Genomic DNA, 16,993 nt, shown 5'->3' with positions numbered 1-16,993 from the left:
ATGGCATGTTTTAGACTTAATTACTAATCGATGAGTTAAACAAATAATCAATAGGAAATTGCAACATAAATTAGCTGTGTACCAACTCCCAAATGTGTAAGAATTTCTGTGTTAGTGTATATAATGCAAAGCCAAAATGCCCGTCTGTCAGCTCATCCCCTACCGCAGGTCTATAAACTGCCTCCTGCTTGCTCCTGAGCCATGAACACATCCAGATGTCTTGCAATGGCATCACATTAAACAACCGTTCAAGCTGACACACTTTCATTTCAGAGGGGAAAAACGCAAGGGGATAAAATGTTATAGACTGTTACAAGTTGCTATCCTCTAGACTGAACACTGTCTAATGTTATTGCTCTGTCTCACGTTAACTACCTTCCCGTCACTCTTTTCTTCTTCTTTAGGCAGACCAGATGATGCATCGCACTTTACTCTCTTGTCACTGCCGTGCCGTCTGACAGAAAGCCCGATTATAGAGAGGGTGTCTCTTTGTGTATTTTGAGTGATCTGATGTAAGGTAATTTTTGTAACACAAATGCAGAGCAATCAAACACCCCACGGAAAAAAAAGGCTTTTATTGTGTGTTTCAACCCTATCCTGTGTGCGTCTCTGTTTCTGTACCACTCGGCAGGCTCCTGCTTTTTCTTGTAAGCTCAGTGTACAAGAAAGATACTGCCTTTGTGATACACTGCGTGAAAGTAGCCAGTCTTGCCTCAGCAAGGCCAAGATGGTGTTACAATGACCTATAATTCCTTACACTGTGGCATATCAAAGTAATAACCACATGTTAAAATTGCAACAACAAAAAAAAGATCTGGTTTATTTGTGCAAACTTTAATTTGGTCTTCCCCTAAAGATAATTGCAATCAGTGTGTAGGTAAACCGAAGTATAAGTACAGAATATTTACTTATTTATTGTTTTCTTTTTTTTTTTAAAGGTAGACAACAAGGTGCACATATTTAAGAATAAAAGCAACAGCTGAAAGGTTTAGGTAAGCTTCTTGGATAGATTTGCATTATTATGTCCTCCAATGAAACATTGCTTCAGATTAAATGGGTGCACAGAGTCCTATGTGTGTGTTTATAGTAAGTCATAAACATGGATGTTCATTTGGGGCTCCACCTCAGGACTTTACAAAGACAGCAGGTTTGAAATGGGCTTCCATCTGTAGCTCACTTTTTACCCCTCTCTCTCTCTGAAGTTCATTTAAAACATAAACAGACTAAACTTGTACCTTTACTATTAGGACAAAGTTTTACTAAAGTTTACTAAAAGAGACTGTTGACTCCAGGTCAAATTCAATTTGCTTTATTTATTATTTGATGATTCACACACAAAAAAAATAAGTAATGCCAGGGCACTTGAGGGAGAAAGTAACCATGTCTAATTAATCCCACTCATTGTAACCTAGTTCATTCCGGTTCAAATTACGTAGAATGTTGTTTACATTGTAGTAATAAAAAGTATTTGCCAAGGAAACAAACGGAGAAAGGTATAAAAGCTTTAGCTTGACTCAACCAACATTTTTTAGCATACATAAGGTAGAATGAAGAGAAATTCCATTTTAACTCCCCTGCAAGCGAGGCTATAGAGAACAACAAGAAGGACAATGTCTCATAGGGTTCATAGTTTTTCTCTAGTTCACCATATCACACTTGCCTTCACTCAAGAAAACAATACACTTTAAAGGCAACAGTAACAACCTCCTCTGACACATTTTAAAGTCCTCAAGTCTTCTTTCCTCCTGTTTCTCCTCCCTTTTCTCTTGCCACAAAACTCTTACTTTCCTAATTTTCTTTTCTTTGCTCTCACCTTTCAATTACCCCTCCTTAGAGTCTTGTGCTGTAAGTTATAAAGTCATTTTGGTTGGTCTGTGTCAAGAAGTCCATCCAGCTCTCTACAATGCAGTGACCTTTTGCCCGCTGGTGTGAATGCTACCTGCAGCCTAATCAACTTGGCAGGATTAGCTCCCAACTTGATGACTTCCCGGCGCAAGCAGCTCAGAAGCCCAGGGAAAAGACAGAAAGAGGATGAGGGAAGGAGGTAAAAGTCGGCGGAAAACAGAGCAGTCGCACAAAATAAAACCATTCAGCTTTCTGTGTAAAGATGACAATAGACAAACCCGTAATGGCAAAAATGCCAGAGCAGAACTCAACAAAAGACCAAGAGAATGAGAAAAGAGAAGGAGGAAACTAGGAGGAAAGAATCCTTTAGGCCTCTTGACCAACGTGTCAATCATATCACCCTATGAGACCCACTTTCAATTTCACTGCTGAAATGAAATTTAATTGTTTTTCAGACCAGTTTAGCAGGACAGTCGACGCCGCAACTGCGCTCAGTCTAACGTTCCCCACTGCTGCGGAAGAAGGAGAGCAACTGGAGGTCTTTTATTAGATATGATGGCACATTTCACAGCTCCCTGACTTACAGAAACCCAATCCTGCGATTAGTCAGCACTTTGACGTTATCTTAAGTTCCTTGTCAGAATTAATTTAGTGTGGGTGGCCTGCTGCAGGGCTGTCTGTCTGCTGCGCTCCGTTCCCCCTACGCTCGAGATGGGAGGGTGGAGACAAAGAAGGCTGGGAGATCCTTTTCAAATAAGCCCAAGTTCCAATCAGTGCCAAAGCAGCCACCTGAGAACTAAATATCTCCTCCATCAAATGCTCCTATTCTGTGAGGAGGAAAAGGACAGCGCAAGCTTGAATGAACAAGTTGAAAACAAATCCTGTCTTGGCCAGCCTGTCGCCCACTTAGTGCCCTAAGCCACCCAGTCCAGCCAATGATACCAGAGAGCTGATACAGCTGATACGCTAACTTAACACACGTGTCACGCACAGCTAAACACAAAATCAACTCCTTACAGCAAGGACTCGAGACGGGTGTTACTATTCACCAAGACGGAACCTTCCGTGGTATTTTACCATGATGTGCTTTCGAATCTATGTTGTTTTTGTTTCTTAATTTCAATAGTAGGAATCGTTTACACACAGAATCAGAAGAAGCATTGATGTAGCATGCTAATCAAGATTGGCAGGCAACTAGAGCTGTTTGTCTTGCCAATGTGAAACTGGAATCCTGTCTTTAGTCCCAGTATCTGTGCTGACACTTCATTAGAGGTCTTTTCCTGGTGGCCCACTGCATCCGGCTCTACTCCTGCACTGTCCCACCTGATGAAAATTAATGGATTACAGCATTTCAATTTGTGGGCGCCAGCTCCGTTGTCAGCCTATCTTAATCTCCTTCAATTAGGGAGCAGTTCTCAGGCAAATCTCTGACATCTGAGAACCCAGAACAGGCCAGCCGCTCTGACCCAAAGACAGGTTGAAGTTCTCCATGGGTGTTAGTGACTCCAGCTCCTCAAATCTTTTGGTTCGTCTTTCTTCTCCTCCACTTCCGTAATTTGTCCCAGACACCGATAAGTCAGTTGGGCAGCAGGTGAATAAGCTGCAGACATTAGAATGGGTGTGTATGTTCCAACAGCCCACCCTGATTGAGGGGGAAAAAGAAGCCTCTGTAGATTTTATTTACTGGGACGTGTCCCCACAGAAAGTAGTCTGGGTGAAACTTAGCTGCAGTCTGACAGACATACTGACCAGTGGTTCCCCACGGCGAGAGGAGGATTGCCTTATTTTTAGCCCCATTCTCTATTATCTGTATGCTTTGTTCTCATAATGGTTATCCCTCTCCCATCTGCAGGAACACAAAATAACCCTTTAATGCTTAGAAAGCAGAAAAATGGCCCGGCCTTCGGTAATAAGCCTTGAATTAGCTACCCAAGGGTTTTCGTTTCAAGATGTGGAATCTTCAATTATTATGTTCCCATTTAGAAGGAGGAAGGAAAGAAAAAGAGAAAAGGGGAGGGAGATAGTAGGAGAGAGTGAAGAAGGGATGAGGCCCAGACACTAATGGTGCCAGAGTGAGGCTTTGTTCACTTGCTACATTTAGCCTGTCCTTCATCATCTGCCCTCAGCCTCACAACGCTACAAACGATAAAAGACCTGAAATATGGATTTTTTTTTCCTCCAGTGTATCTCACTTTTTATCAATCTATTTGTGCTCTTAAACTATCCACATCTGCCAGCAAACAGTTATCTATAATTCATGCTTAAAATAATTAGATAATGTAACCAAAAAGAAAAAAAAGTTTTAGAAACTAACAAAACTGAACTTCTGAGAAAGATTATTTTTTATCTTTCTTTTTTAAATACACAACTTAACATTAGAAACATTTCATTATGGATATAGCTGTATGTATGAATATTCTAGCAAATCTTATCAGTTTTACAGCCACGTGAAAGTGCCAAACTTCAAAGAAAGTCATTCCTCAAAACAAGAGACAACATATCCAGGCCAAAAGGCACAAACCACATTCAGACTAACTGATTCAGACCACAAGCTACAGTACAGTGGTTAGATTAAAAACCAAGAACAACGTGCAATTGGTTGTAGTCCTTCCTGTGTGTTATAATATTTTGGCAGTATGCATCTGTCTAATATCGCATGGCTTAAAAAAATGACAAAATCAGTGGAATAAAGTCACTTGTGTGTAAGCTTTGTATTTAATTACGGAAACTGAATATCTTTCTTTAAAACACTGACACCAAATACTCCACTTCCTGTAATGTCCCTGACATTTACAAAAAGAATGAAAAACTTCACCAGAAAGTCACGACTCAAAAGCACATTGATCACCAGTACTTGAGGTAAGTAAAACTGTGTGAAAAAAACTGAAGAATGGGTATTTCGAAGAAAATACATTACAACTGCACAATTTATAATTTATTACACTATTCAATAAAGATGATAAATGTTGAGTGAGCATATCAAGTGTATAATTTTTCCTCTTTCAGACTGACCTGCTGGCATTTTGATTGAGTTTCTCTTCTGTGTCTCTGAGAAACTGTTCAAAGTCCAGATCACTTGAAACCCCTGGAACCAGAAGCTCCACAAAGGCATGGTCCTCAGGAAAATCCTCAGGCCATTCCATGTTGCTCTGCAAAAGAGAGAGAGAGCATTAAAAAGTATCTTCCATGTGCATCAGATTGTCAACATAAATTATGTCAAAAATGCATCACAGGTGTCAGGACTGCACTAACAAGGTACAGAAATCAATCATCTGCATGATCAGGGGTGTTTTATTACAGCTGTCTGTCAAGGAGCACACACACACACTCAGTGCAGCCATGTGGTCGAAGATCATGTAATATTTCCTCAAACAGGACTTTTATTAGAAGGCACAAATCAATTTACTTGGAACACCTGAAACAAAGGCCACTCATCATCTACAAAAGCCGTTTCTTCCAGTACCCCTCCCTTTTTTTTCCCCTCTGAAAATCATTTGTAGTTGGAAAGCGCCCTTCATCAGCATGCATTGGCTCAGTCTCAAACCATTTCTACATACTGACACTAGTTAACGCAGGGAGAGGAAAAATATAACATAAAATAAATAAACAATGAGGTGAGATGCTCTTCAGTTAAGACTTTAAATAAACAACTCATCTTTTTAGGTCTCTCCCAGAGCTGAGGTCCTCCCCTCCCACCCCATGGTGCTTAACGCACATGCTAACAGCCAATCCCACGTCGGTGCCATGCTGCTAGGTCTCATATCAACATTGTCATCAGCTTGAGTCAAGTGGAAGCTAATGGAGAGTGTCTGTGTCAATTTGGCTTTCTCACACTCCGCCTCTCGCCCCTTCCTCGTCATCTGCTCTGATTTTAATAATCCCTGTCAAACTCCAAACAGCTCCCTGCACGCAGCGCTGCTTCTTTCGCTGCGGCATACAGTCTACGCCAGTCTCCCTGACAGGGTAGACAGGAAGCTCAACATTCATTTAGCCTGCACAAAGGGAGGCCTGTCCAGCTGGACAAATATTATTTTCCTCCGCTGACAGCCGCACCAGTTAGGCTTGTCCTTTATTATTTCTCCCTCTCTTCTTTCCCCCCCCTTTCTGCTTACCCTCGTCATCATGCTCCCTCTGCGCCGCTGTGTGAGAGGGGGGTCTAAATGCAGTCATTGCTTGAATGGAGGGAAGACTTTCAGTCTCTAGATTAGGAACTCAACACTATAATTATATAAACTAAGCGGCTCATGTTTGGCTTTGTCTTTTTTGTGTGTGCATGTGGTCTCCAGCACATCATTCTGATCTTTAGCGCTCAAAGATCAGAGGACACGCAGACAGATGGACGGTGGGTTTGAACGGCCACACTGGATGTCTTCTGGGTGTCTACCTCCTGGTCTGCCAACATATCTTAAGCATGAGCGTGTACATGTAAGAGCATGTGGGTTAGGATTCACCAGGAATCACACAGGGCCTCATTAGTGCAATACTTTAAATCATCCAGCCTCCATTGTCTTGTCATTAGCTCTTTAGAAAGCAGATGTTGGATGAGCCCCTGCCTGTTTCAAAGATTTGCAACGGGGACAACTGGGCCAGGCACTGAGACGCTGCCTGCCTGAGACATCAACTGCACCACTGTTAGAGCACGAGAAGAAATGCAGCCTCACAGAAACACACTTACACACACACACACACACCTATCGCAGTCCTATCTCTCTCGCTGCTGCCTGTCTTCTCCAGCTAGGCTAACACAGAGGCCCATTTACAGTAATGAGTTTGTCCTGAAATATTTAGCAGCATATCCCCCAGGCTGCAGCTTTAAAACCACTTAGAACATGTCAAGTTAAAGTCAACATTATTTTAAAGGCAGTACCTTAACAGCCCTGTTAAGGAAACATCATAAATTAAACAGGTGCATTTCCTGAGATCACAACAATGCTAAAAACTATCTCATGTGTACCCCAGGGGAGGGCATGGCTTCACTATTACCATACGGCATAGCTGCTTAGCTACGTTATATTGCTTCCGACAGATTTATATTATATCTTTAGAATGATTCAGATATAAGATCTAAGAATTGATCAGACCTGTTTCACATGATGCGATGATTCTGCCAAACTTTTTACAGCACAAATTCAGTTCAGCTGTCCAGAACAAGTTTTTCTTTCCTACAAGGGTACCTGTTGACTGCATACTGGGCCAAACTGTTCAGGAATTTTGGTTAATCAATTTCTGATCAGTGTAACAAATGCAGATGTGACTCACCTGCACTAAGGGAATGAATAATACACCCTAATCACAATATTACTTGTTATTGCTGGTTTTTTTTAAGTAATCATGAGCATTCAACAGCCAAAGTGATGAGTCATGTTTAACCTGGGACAACAGTAATTCACACCAAAGCAAATCACATGTAAATTATGGTATGCAAACTGTACAGCTCTGAGTAAATATAAACTATCAAACATAACATTATAACTGAGAACTACGTTGACATATTAATTCAATTTAATTCATGTTATTAAACAATGTAAAAATGACATTTAACTCATATGCTTCCATCAACTACTAAAAAAAAATCTAAGAACACAGTCCAAATAAGCTATAAATTCATATATAATAGTTACTTATCTGTTACCATTATGTGCAATAAAACCTAACCTAATATTTCCATGTGCAATTGTGGTGATTTGGGTTTTTTCTGTGTTATGGTTTTTGTTTTTATTTAGTTTGTTGGTTTGCTTGGTTTCTGTCTTGTCTCTTGTTTCATGTTTCATTTGCTCCTCCTCACTCTCTCTTTATCTACCGGCCACACCTACACCTGTCCCCACTTTGTAATCACGTCACCTGTCTCCATTTACCTAATTATCCTCAGTCTTTAAAACCCAGTCATTGCCTTCCACACTCCGCTGGTCCATTGTCTAAGGTTTGTCTATTGTTTGATGTTTGTTTGTTGCTGCCTCGCTCCAGGTTTCCTGTTTTCTAAGTTCCTGTTCCGGTTATGCTTTTGAATTTAGTTTTTGTTTGTTTGCTGCCTCGTCAGCTTTTGTTTTTGTTTGTTTCTTTGTTTAATAAATTAGTGTTTCTTTAAAGTCTGCAATTTGGGTTTGTCTGTGTCATCCACAATCCTGACAGCAATCACTTCATGCTGACTGTGTGATATGTATGTTAACTGCCTAAACCTACCTCTATTTAGATTTTATATTTATTACTTTACTGTATTTTTACATAGTGTTGTTCATATTTCCTGTTATCATATTGTTGTTTTAATTTTGTGTGCACTGACAAGAGTGGACACTCAGTTTTATTTCAAGTGTGTAATGACAATATTTTGATTCTAAGACAAATACCTACGGTGGCCAACAGGTGCAAACATGCAGCAACTAAACAAATGGACAGCAAATTGTGGAATGAACTCCAAACAATTAAATGCACCACAAACACAGGAATGATGCAAACTTCAAAACACACAAACACACACACACACACACAAACAAAAAAAACAAATGCAAAGAAAAAATGCTGCAAATGCTGATTCATTTTGGGACCATCAACAAATTACTGAACCAATGACACCTAAATAAAAATTAATAACCTCAATGCCATGTAAACATCTGACCAAGGACTTCTGACCAACCTAATGAAACAAATCAACATTAATTTTTCATAAAAGAATTAATAAAAAAAATATGAAATGCTTTAAAATCAGATACAATAAGGTGTGTCTTATTAGTCCAATCTAATGAAATAATTTAACTCTTCGTCAGAAGTTATTAGCAACTACTTCTTTGTCTCCAGTGGGAAATTGTTCTTCAAACTAAGACTCTATTATACCTGATACAAATCGAAAGCCAAAGGTGTGTTTTGTGTGACATAACAGTTTAAACAATTCTCATCTCCGATAAGCTGAACTCTTTTTCAGTTTGACAAATGCTTAATTGGAATCAGATGTTTGTCACTGCTGGAGCGGCAACACTCAAAACATTTTTAGAACATCTGATGTTCAAGTTCATGCAATGCTGGGATAGATTTGTAAACAGTACAGCCCAATGTCAGCTGTTCTGGCTACTCATCTAAGCTGAGGGTGCACAGGTTGAAATGTTTGTATGGGAAATGATTGTGTTGTAGTACTTTTTTTAATGTTCTGTGTTCATTTTTTTTTTAAACTATACTTGTGAAATTTAATTTTTCATTTTTTTTCCTGGATTTTTTAAATTTAGGTTTGTACCTATCATGTTGGTATGGACCTTAGTCTCACAATAAAGTCAAGAAAAAGAAGAATCATGCTGCTCGCCTGGTGTAACTTCATAAACACACACATGGGTGTAGGAGGCGGCAGACTGGTTGAAGTTGCTCGAGAATGTGAATTTGTCTTCTCTGGTTTCAAACAAGTTATTTGCTCCTCTCACATATCCTGGCAACTCCACGGTGCCTGTGGGACATGTAAAAATAGGAACTATTTGTTTCGCATCACAGCATGTGAGTGTGTTTACCTTTTATAGGCTCCCTGGTAATCTATTCCGAGTTAATCCATGACAGCCAGAGAAAATGAAGCTGCCATCGTCTGCAGCCACCCTGCGTTCATCGGCGACAGCGATTTGTAGATAAAACAAGACGAGAAAAGGGAAATACATCGACTATGCCACCACTGTAATTATTTTAATGTACTATTGACCCGAAGAGTGTATGTCGCTGTTATTTAACAACACATTACAGGGAGCAACAAACAGCTGCATCGTTTTAAAAGCAGTCTTTCGGTAGAAATGGCGATTATTTTACAGGTCATAAACAGAAACATTACCAATATTTAGCCGGAGTGAGTGTAGTGTTATTATTCTTAGCTTTACGGACAGAAAGCGTCCATGACAACAACCCGGAAGTTTTTCTACGCAATTTCCGGTTGGTGGAACGTACCAAATGATAAAAAGAACGGTGAGGAAATGCGTCTGCTGTGACAAAATGAAACATTAATTTCCCCCCTACGCAATCAAACACTTTATAAATCTTCGTATATTTTATATTTATGATTTTGTTTCTGAATATAGAATCGTCTAACTGTTTATAAGTCACAGAAGATACGATAATACATGAACGACTCCCCTCCTCTCCATTACAGTTACTAAAATCGTAAAGCTGTTTTCACAGTTTGCCATTGAATTCGCTGACGTGCCAAACGGAAATGCACCTTTTATTTACAATAATAAGCAGCGCCGTTGGGTACACTTGCTAGCAAAGTTGAGCATGTCCTCTGAAGGAGAAGGCACTTGGTGATTCAAACACTGTTCCTGGTCCTGGAGTTGTGTGCAGTGTGAGAGGTTTTTGGCGCGCTCGGATGTAACTGGGAGGATTCTTCGTCGGTCGGTGATATGAAAAAGGTAGCTGATCATTCAGCTGGGTTTTCTTTTACAGTTTATAAAATAGCAACATTTAAGGCTTTTGCAAAAAAAAAAAAGAATGGCTTGTATGTTTAAAAGCTGCAGTAAAGCAGCAGCAGCAGTCTAGCACAGTTATGTAATTGTGCTTCAAAATGCTGGACACATTGATTTTACTGTCAATAAATATAATAGGGGGGGATAATTAGAACGAGAGTTCAATTTAGGGGTACAGATAGCAAAATCTGTAATAGTCACAAAAATAGAACACTGCCTTCCTGGTCTTTAATTTATTTATTGTTTTTAAAGGAGACAAACACAGTGTACCACACCACTCATTTGATAACCAAGATACTTGTAGTGTGACAACACCAAATAACATCAGATCAATTGACAGTGCTGTAATAAACATTGTAGTTGTCCTTAAAAGGTTCCTAAACAAGATGTTTAGGAAGATAAACAAACAACCCTGCTACTTCAACCAGTAGTTTATGTCTGGTAACCTGCATCTCTTTACCCCATCAGACTGTACGGATCTGAACTACTGACCCCTGTGTTAAGGACAGTCGTTGTTTTCTTTTACTGTCATGGGAACCTTTTGCTTTGGGTTTACAAGCCACTTGAACACATCTCTCATCAACAAACTAAACAAAGGAAAACATGTTTTAGATAAATGGTTGTCTGGTTTTCCAGTGGAGTTTCGCAAATATACAAAGAAGGGTGCAAGACGGCTGGTTTGTTGGCTGATGAACCATCGTCTTATTATCTGTCTGTCAAGGAAACTGCCATGTTTTTACAGCTACGCCGACGCATGGTGAAAGTCATGTGGTCAAACAAGAAAATCAGCATCCTCACTTCCAGACAGTTGTGTGACATGCGTAACGTTTACTCTCAAATTAAAACTAATACGCTTTGACCTAATTGCACTTTGCTTCACTCTCTTTGTCAGGATGGAGAGCGGCAAACACATCTTCCAGATATCGGGAATCAAAAATCACGACAAGAAGAGAAGTTTGATTAAGGGCATCTACAAGCTGGGTGGGAAATATATCGGCGGCTCAGTGAGTTGAGATTCTTGAATAGATTCAGGAAAGAGTGGGAGCTAGACTGGAAACAAGGTGGCAACGTGTCTTTTAGTCTGTTTTTTGCTCAGATGCATCATTTTAAAGAATTTCTTTACACTATAAACTGTCCGTGTAAAATGGGTAGTTAGCTTAAAGTTCTTGCCTTAATGAACTGAATAAAGTTCTGTCATAACTTTTGATAGAAGCCAAAATCCAGTTTTAAATGTTTGACCTGAAGTTTCTTTTTAGTTCTCAGGTCAGCCTTTTTTTCTGTCACACTTTCTATCAAAACTTTAAGCCTTTATTTAGTACAGTATGTAACCAATTACAGAACAAATTTGATCTCTGTTTTATCAGTGGGAGAGTTCTCTTCATTGCTGTATCTCAGTTGATTCCCTTGTAAATCCAAATACTTTAATGTTTGATAATTGTACTGTTAATAGGTGTTCAACAAAGTTGCCTCTGGCTAATTCTTTTTTCTGTTTGTTTACAGCTCAGGTCAAAATTAATTACCCTCACATAACTGGTTTATTACAGGCGTTTAAACAGGTTTTATTGTCTGTTGTTGTAAAGATGTCAGTAACTATAGCAGAATTATTTCTCATAGAGTAAAGTTTTAACTGCATATATAATTGAGAAACTACATTTGAGTGGATGATGCTTATAAATAGTTATTTAGAAATAAAATTTAATTTTTGTTTGAAATATGCTTCACGCAACTAAACATTGTTTTTATTTTATTTTGTTGCAACATTTTCATAATTTTCCTCCTGTTACATGTTAGTAAAGTGATGAAATAATTCAATTACAGGTATACAAGCACACCAGCACCCATCTCATAATCCCGCAGGTTTTGTCCAGTGAGAAGTTTTTGGCAGCTTGTGCTGCAGGTCAGTCTTTAAAATTATCGTCATTTGGGTAAAAGTCTAAAAAATAATCAACATGTGAATTTCTTTACGTAACTATTTGTGCCAAATACGACTGTTTAACTGTCACATGATTAACACAACATGTTTTATTAAATGCAGTCCTCTGTTGTTGGTTCTTTGTTCGCAGGAAAGTGGGTTGTGACTCCAGACTACGTGTTGGACAGTGTTAAGAATGGCTCCTGGCTGGCGGAGGGACCGTATGAAGTCGCCATTTTCACAAGTTCCTCAGCTGCCTTCTACCCTGTCAGGCAGTGGAGGGAGAAGGTGTCCAAAGGGAGAATAACAGGGGCTTTCCAAGGCTGGAGAGTTCTCCTCATGGTTCAAGAGCCCACCCGGAGAGCCATGTTCAAACGGTGAGCTGCGACTGAAAAATAATTTCTCTCACAAAGCATTTGTGTACAAATACAGCTGAAAGTTCAAAATCAAAACTGTCTCCCTTTTTTTTTCTAACTCTTACCAAGGCTGCTAAAAGCCGGCAGAGCAGAAGTGTATAACTGTCCTCCCCCCACTTACACCTCCATCACTCACGTCATGGCAAAACCGGTTACAGAGAAATCTAATTCCCATGATGCTCCCTGCTACCCTGTGAGCCACATAGTCCAACACCTCTTTGGGGTGAGTTTGATTAATGTTCAGAGTGAAACTAACTGATTATCAGACTTAATCCGTTTATTTTTTATTTTAACTTCTCTTTTTTAATTTCCTCACTCATGAGGATGTTTTTTTTTAAGTCCTATTTACGCAGAGATAGCACATGTCCTTTGCATATAAAATTATAAGCTTTTTTTAAATTTTTATTTGCTTTTAATTTGTGGCTTCATTTGACAACATAAACATTAGCTTTTCTTAAATGTTGTAATTTTGTCTTGATATTGTTTAAAAAACTGAAAGTGATACATGTGTTTGTTTTGGCAGAGCAATAGTATGGATATGAATTTCAACATAACCGATGATCAGCTTGTGAAGAAAAAAACACTTTTTCATGATGACAACTTCTCTCATTTGGAGGCAGACGTGAAGAGCTTTGTTACCAAGAAGGAGGTGTGTTTCTAAATTATTTTAAGCACCGTTTGGCAAAGTCTTACCTGGTTTTTATTAACTTTATTAATCTTCTATTTTGTTCATTAACATGTTTTTTTTTTCTTTCGTTTTGTAGGAGCGGCCAAGACTGTGCTTCCTCGAATTTCTAGGTTACCATGACCCTGATCGTCCCCACTCACAGGTGCATACATATCCACTCCCAGCCACGATCACCATACATACATCTACAAGATAACTCTGTGTTTCATCAGGCAGATCAGGTCATTCAATTTCCTTTATGTCATACATTTCAATGGAAAGTGACATCAAGAGCGAGGCGCATCAAAACCAGGTCACTGATTTAACCACCTCTGAGAGCTTTGATTGGCAGACCTATTAACAATACTCTCCACTGTCCTGTCCATACTTTACCCAAGTGGATGTCTGTCAGATTGCTATTAGAAGTGCTCTTGTATTTCCATTCAGGACTTTCTGAGTCCATATGCTATTTGCCAATAAGCGACGGTCAGAAATGACCCTCAGGAACCCTTGATGCCCATTCACTACTTATTTCCATTACCCTTCTGCCCTCTCTCTCTTCTCCTCTTCTGTCTCTTTGAGTGCTGTGTTTCTTCCTCCTTTCCATATACTTTTCCATTTTACCATTATTCTGTTATTCCTCCAGGCGATAGTCGCAGACTTGAGCAACGTTAGCAGTATGATAGAGTGCGGCCTCTTCAATGAAGCCTTGGACTCAATCAGAAGCGATGCGTTTCCCGGTCTGTTGCCACCAGCGACGCACCTGATCTCCCTCTTAGAATACGCACTTCAGGTAGGACTAGAATTACCAGACTTGCACAACTGCAGAAATCCTCACCTGCTACCTCTGCTGCGTGAGCCTAAGGGGGGGTTGTGCAGACAAAACACTGGTTCCACAACATTTTTGAACGTAGTGTCATTTTGTGCCACGACCACACACACTTACTGGATCACTAATATAAAGCACATCTTTGGTATGAAGAAGCTTAAATTTTTCTTTTAAAAAAACTTAACTTTTTGAACAAAATGCAATATAAATGAACAGCATGGTGCTGAAACCCCTGAACCTTAACTGTTGTGTGTACATTGTACAGGGTGACGCAACAGCCATTTTCTTGAGAAATTTCCACGAGGTAATGGTAAACCTGCTCCTCATCAACCCTCCGTGGTGGGGTCCCAGCTCAGTGAAGAAATATTATGCTCAGGTGTTGCAGTGTCCTCAGTGTAAGACGGGCTTGTGGCCTTTTCTGGAGACAGCCATCAGGTAATCTTCACGTCATGTGAGATTTCTTGCAAAATTCCTGCTACTTGGATAGTTACTGCTTTTCATTTGCAATCAGTGAGATGGTTTTTCACGTTTTAATGTTAATGAGCAGTCTGCAAAATAATTTTCTTATATTTTTTCACATGTTTGATCACCAAGGTACTGCCTGTCCAGCAGCGTCACCTGCCACCCTCTGCCTGGACCTTCCTTACCCACACTTGTCCAGTTCCACTCTGACATGGTTGCTTTTTGCCTCAAGCTCTTTCAGGGGGAACTCTACTCCATCTCCAGCGGGTAACAATTCAAATAAACTAATTTACCGCCTTTTTGTTTTAAAGAATATTCTTCTTGCACAGTCTTGAATGTGACTGTACGCATCCTGGACTTTTACTTTCTCAGAGACTTTGCGCTGCTCCAGCCAACACGGGGCCCATCCACACCAACACCTGGTTCGTTGCTGTATGGAACCTTCTGGACCGTGTGGGAACGCTCCACGCTGTTGTCCCGCGCTGTAAAGCAGCTCACACAACTCATAGTACAGGCTGCCACGATGGTGAATGCTTTGCTGTTTTCATCAGACAAAATGGTCCAATACTTTTTTTTTTTTTTTTGGCGATTTTTTTGACCCATAGTCTGATGTTGTTTTTTTTCTTCACTGAAGGACTTTGCTGAGCAGGAGGAGAAGCAGAAGGTGTATTTGGCAGACACTCTGCTGCACCTCCTGTCCGTGTTGGTGGAGTTTTGGTGTCAGCAGCACTTCAGACTGAATCAGTGCCTGGTGGAAAAAGGCCTCAAAGACCTGTCAGAGCATTTTGCAGTCATAAGCCAGGGTATGCACTTAAAAACTGAACACATCTGTATTCTTGTGTCGTTGACTGCATGTGGCCAGTTGGTTTAGGAGTGATCCAATATTATTAAAATTCTGTGGATTTGTCAACAGAGTCAAAGGTAAAGCAGATCTGTCAGCTAAAAAAATACCAATAGCAATTCTATTATATAGTAGTTTTGTTTTGGTTTTTTTGGCCCTTTGAAGTCACTGATTTCTTCCGTTTTCTCCTGTAGATTTATCTCCAGCTGTTTTGGTGGAGCTGGTCGGCTGTGTTCGCTCCTCCAGGCTGAGGTTGGTGATGGCAGATTCCATATTCAGGAACCTCTGCTGCAGAAATGACTTCACTGTGGGCGATGAACCACTTTCTCTCAAAAAGATGGTGTGTGTAATTCATATTTCTTTTCTTTATTATTTTTTTTATTATTTACAATTTATTTGAACAGTTGATTCATTTGGGTTGTTCAGTGACCTACGCTTGCTTTTTAGAGAGATTCAGATTTTATGCTGTTTTAGGAAAAATGCAACCAAATCAGGTTCTACAGGAAGTAGGAGTATAATTTCACAGCAAAGAACTCAGAGAAAACTACTTACACTTTGCTTGTCTGCATTAATAATTTGTTCCCGTTAAGCTGTGGGGTAACAGATCAGATATTGTTTTGTTTGTTTATTTATTTATCATTTAAAATATAAATGCTTGACAATCTTTGCAATAGTTTAATGTTGTCATTTATTACTCTTGACAAACCCTTTTTCTTTTGAGGAAAAAAACAATTAAAAAGAGAAGAAGATCATAGATTTTTGCTTTAATTATACTGATATCAGTGCCTGAACAGGCTTAAAGCACGTTTGTCTTACACGTTTGAAACTTTCTTTAAACTTCATGTGCTGTGAATAAACGGCTGATGTGGTTTGACCGACATATAATGTTGCAGCAGAACATCTGGTTCTCTCCCCCCGCCCAGTTCTGCAGGGACACCTCCTTCCACTCGAAGTGGAAGGAGGTCTAACCTTGTGTGTGACTTCTGACAGGTGCGTTCTTACCTGCCGGCTCTGGGAACTTTAGCTCAGAGTCCCAGCGATGCTCGCCATGAGACCGGACCCACCTCGCACAGCTGCACCAGTCCGGGGACCAGCAGGTCAGTTACGCTCAGCTTTCTGTCAATACCTTTGTTAGTTTACATTGTGCTTTCTCAAAAGAGCCTAAAGCAAAACAGAGGAGTGTAATACATCAACTGAATGTATTTTTGACCTGATAGGGGCTCTCTCCTTTCACTGTGTTCACAAAGCACCTCTTAAAAATTTTGACACTTCTAACAAAACTGTTTTCCTCGGAGAAAGCGTATGGATTTTTTTCTTTTTTCTTTTTTGAAAGCTGGGTTTGCCACTGTGTCTTCTTCAGTCTTTGTTTTCGTCCCGTCTTTGTCGGCTTCAGAGAGTCTAAAATAACAGAACTATTCAACCGGTGATTTGCTACGCCTCCTTTGTCAAATTTCCGCCCACGTAGTTAAGGACAGACAGTGCGGTACGAAGCAGAACAGGTGAATGTAAAGATACGATGAGAAGTGCGAGCGAAAAGGAACAAAGGAACACCTGGAGGGGGGAGGAGGAGTGTGTGGAGGTGAGGTTGCGAGAATCGG

General features: G+C 40.0%; 2 protein-coding genes across 3 annotated transcripts in view; one reads left to right on the top strand and one right to left on the bottom strand.

The window, feature by feature from the left end:
• Nucleotides 1–9,719, bottom strand: part of kiaa0825 (KIAA0825 ortholog) — a 120,819-nt gene extending 111,100 nt beyond the window's left edge. For both annotated transcript variants that reach the window (XM_037977854.1, XM_017427907.3), the window contains exons 1-2: nucleotides 9,333–9,719; nucleotides 4,858–4,994 (exon numbers count right to left, since the gene is read on the bottom strand). In XM_037977854.1, the coding sequence (XP_037833782.1) occupies nucleotides 4,858–4,988 (131 nt within the window). In that variant the 5' untranslated portion in view covers nucleotides 4,989–4,994; nucleotides 9,333–9,719. The remainder of the gene's footprint in view (nucleotides 1–4,857; nucleotides 4,995–9,332) is intronic.
• A 253-nt stretch (nucleotides 9,720–9,972) lies between these two features.
• The window catches only part of slf1 (SMC5-SMC6 complex localization factor 1), a 28,400-nt gene continuing 21,379 nt past the window's right edge, over nucleotides 9,973–16,993 (top strand). Inside the window, exons 1-14 of the mRNA XM_017427966.3 lie at nucleotides 9,973–10,214; nucleotides 11,161–11,272; nucleotides 12,087–12,165; nucleotides 12,332–12,557; nucleotides 12,666–12,819; nucleotides 13,120–13,245; nucleotides 13,361–13,426; nucleotides 13,910–14,056; nucleotides 14,358–14,527; nucleotides 14,687–14,821; nucleotides 14,927–15,080; nucleotides 15,189–15,357; nucleotides 15,590–15,735; nucleotides 16,386–16,492. Coding sequence (XP_017283455.1) covers nucleotides 11,162–11,272; nucleotides 12,087–12,165; nucleotides 12,332–12,557; nucleotides 12,666–12,819; nucleotides 13,120–13,245; nucleotides 13,361–13,426; nucleotides 13,910–14,056; nucleotides 14,358–14,527; nucleotides 14,687–14,821; nucleotides 14,927–15,080; nucleotides 15,189–15,357; nucleotides 15,590–15,735; nucleotides 16,386–16,492 — 1,790 coding nt within the window. The 5' untranslated portion in view covers nucleotides 9,973–10,214; nucleotide 11,161. The remainder of the gene's footprint in view (nucleotides 10,215–11,160; nucleotides 11,273–12,086; nucleotides 12,166–12,331; nucleotides 12,558–12,665; nucleotides 12,820–13,119; nucleotides 13,246–13,360; nucleotides 13,427–13,909; nucleotides 14,057–14,357; nucleotides 14,528–14,686; nucleotides 14,822–14,926; nucleotides 15,081–15,188; nucleotides 15,358–15,589; nucleotides 15,736–16,385; nucleotides 16,493–16,993) is intronic.

Source organism: Kryptolebias marmoratus, linkage group LG1 (genome assembly GCF_001649575.2).
Source record: "Kryptolebias marmoratus isolate JLee-2015 linkage group LG1, ASM164957v2, whole genome shotgun sequence".
NCBI lineage: Eukaryota > Metazoa > Chordata > Actinopteri > Cyprinodontiformes > Rivulidae > Kryptolebias > Kryptolebias marmoratus.
Note: the sequence above shows the minus strand (reverse complement) of the source record. Positions and strands in the feature narration are given on the sequence as shown.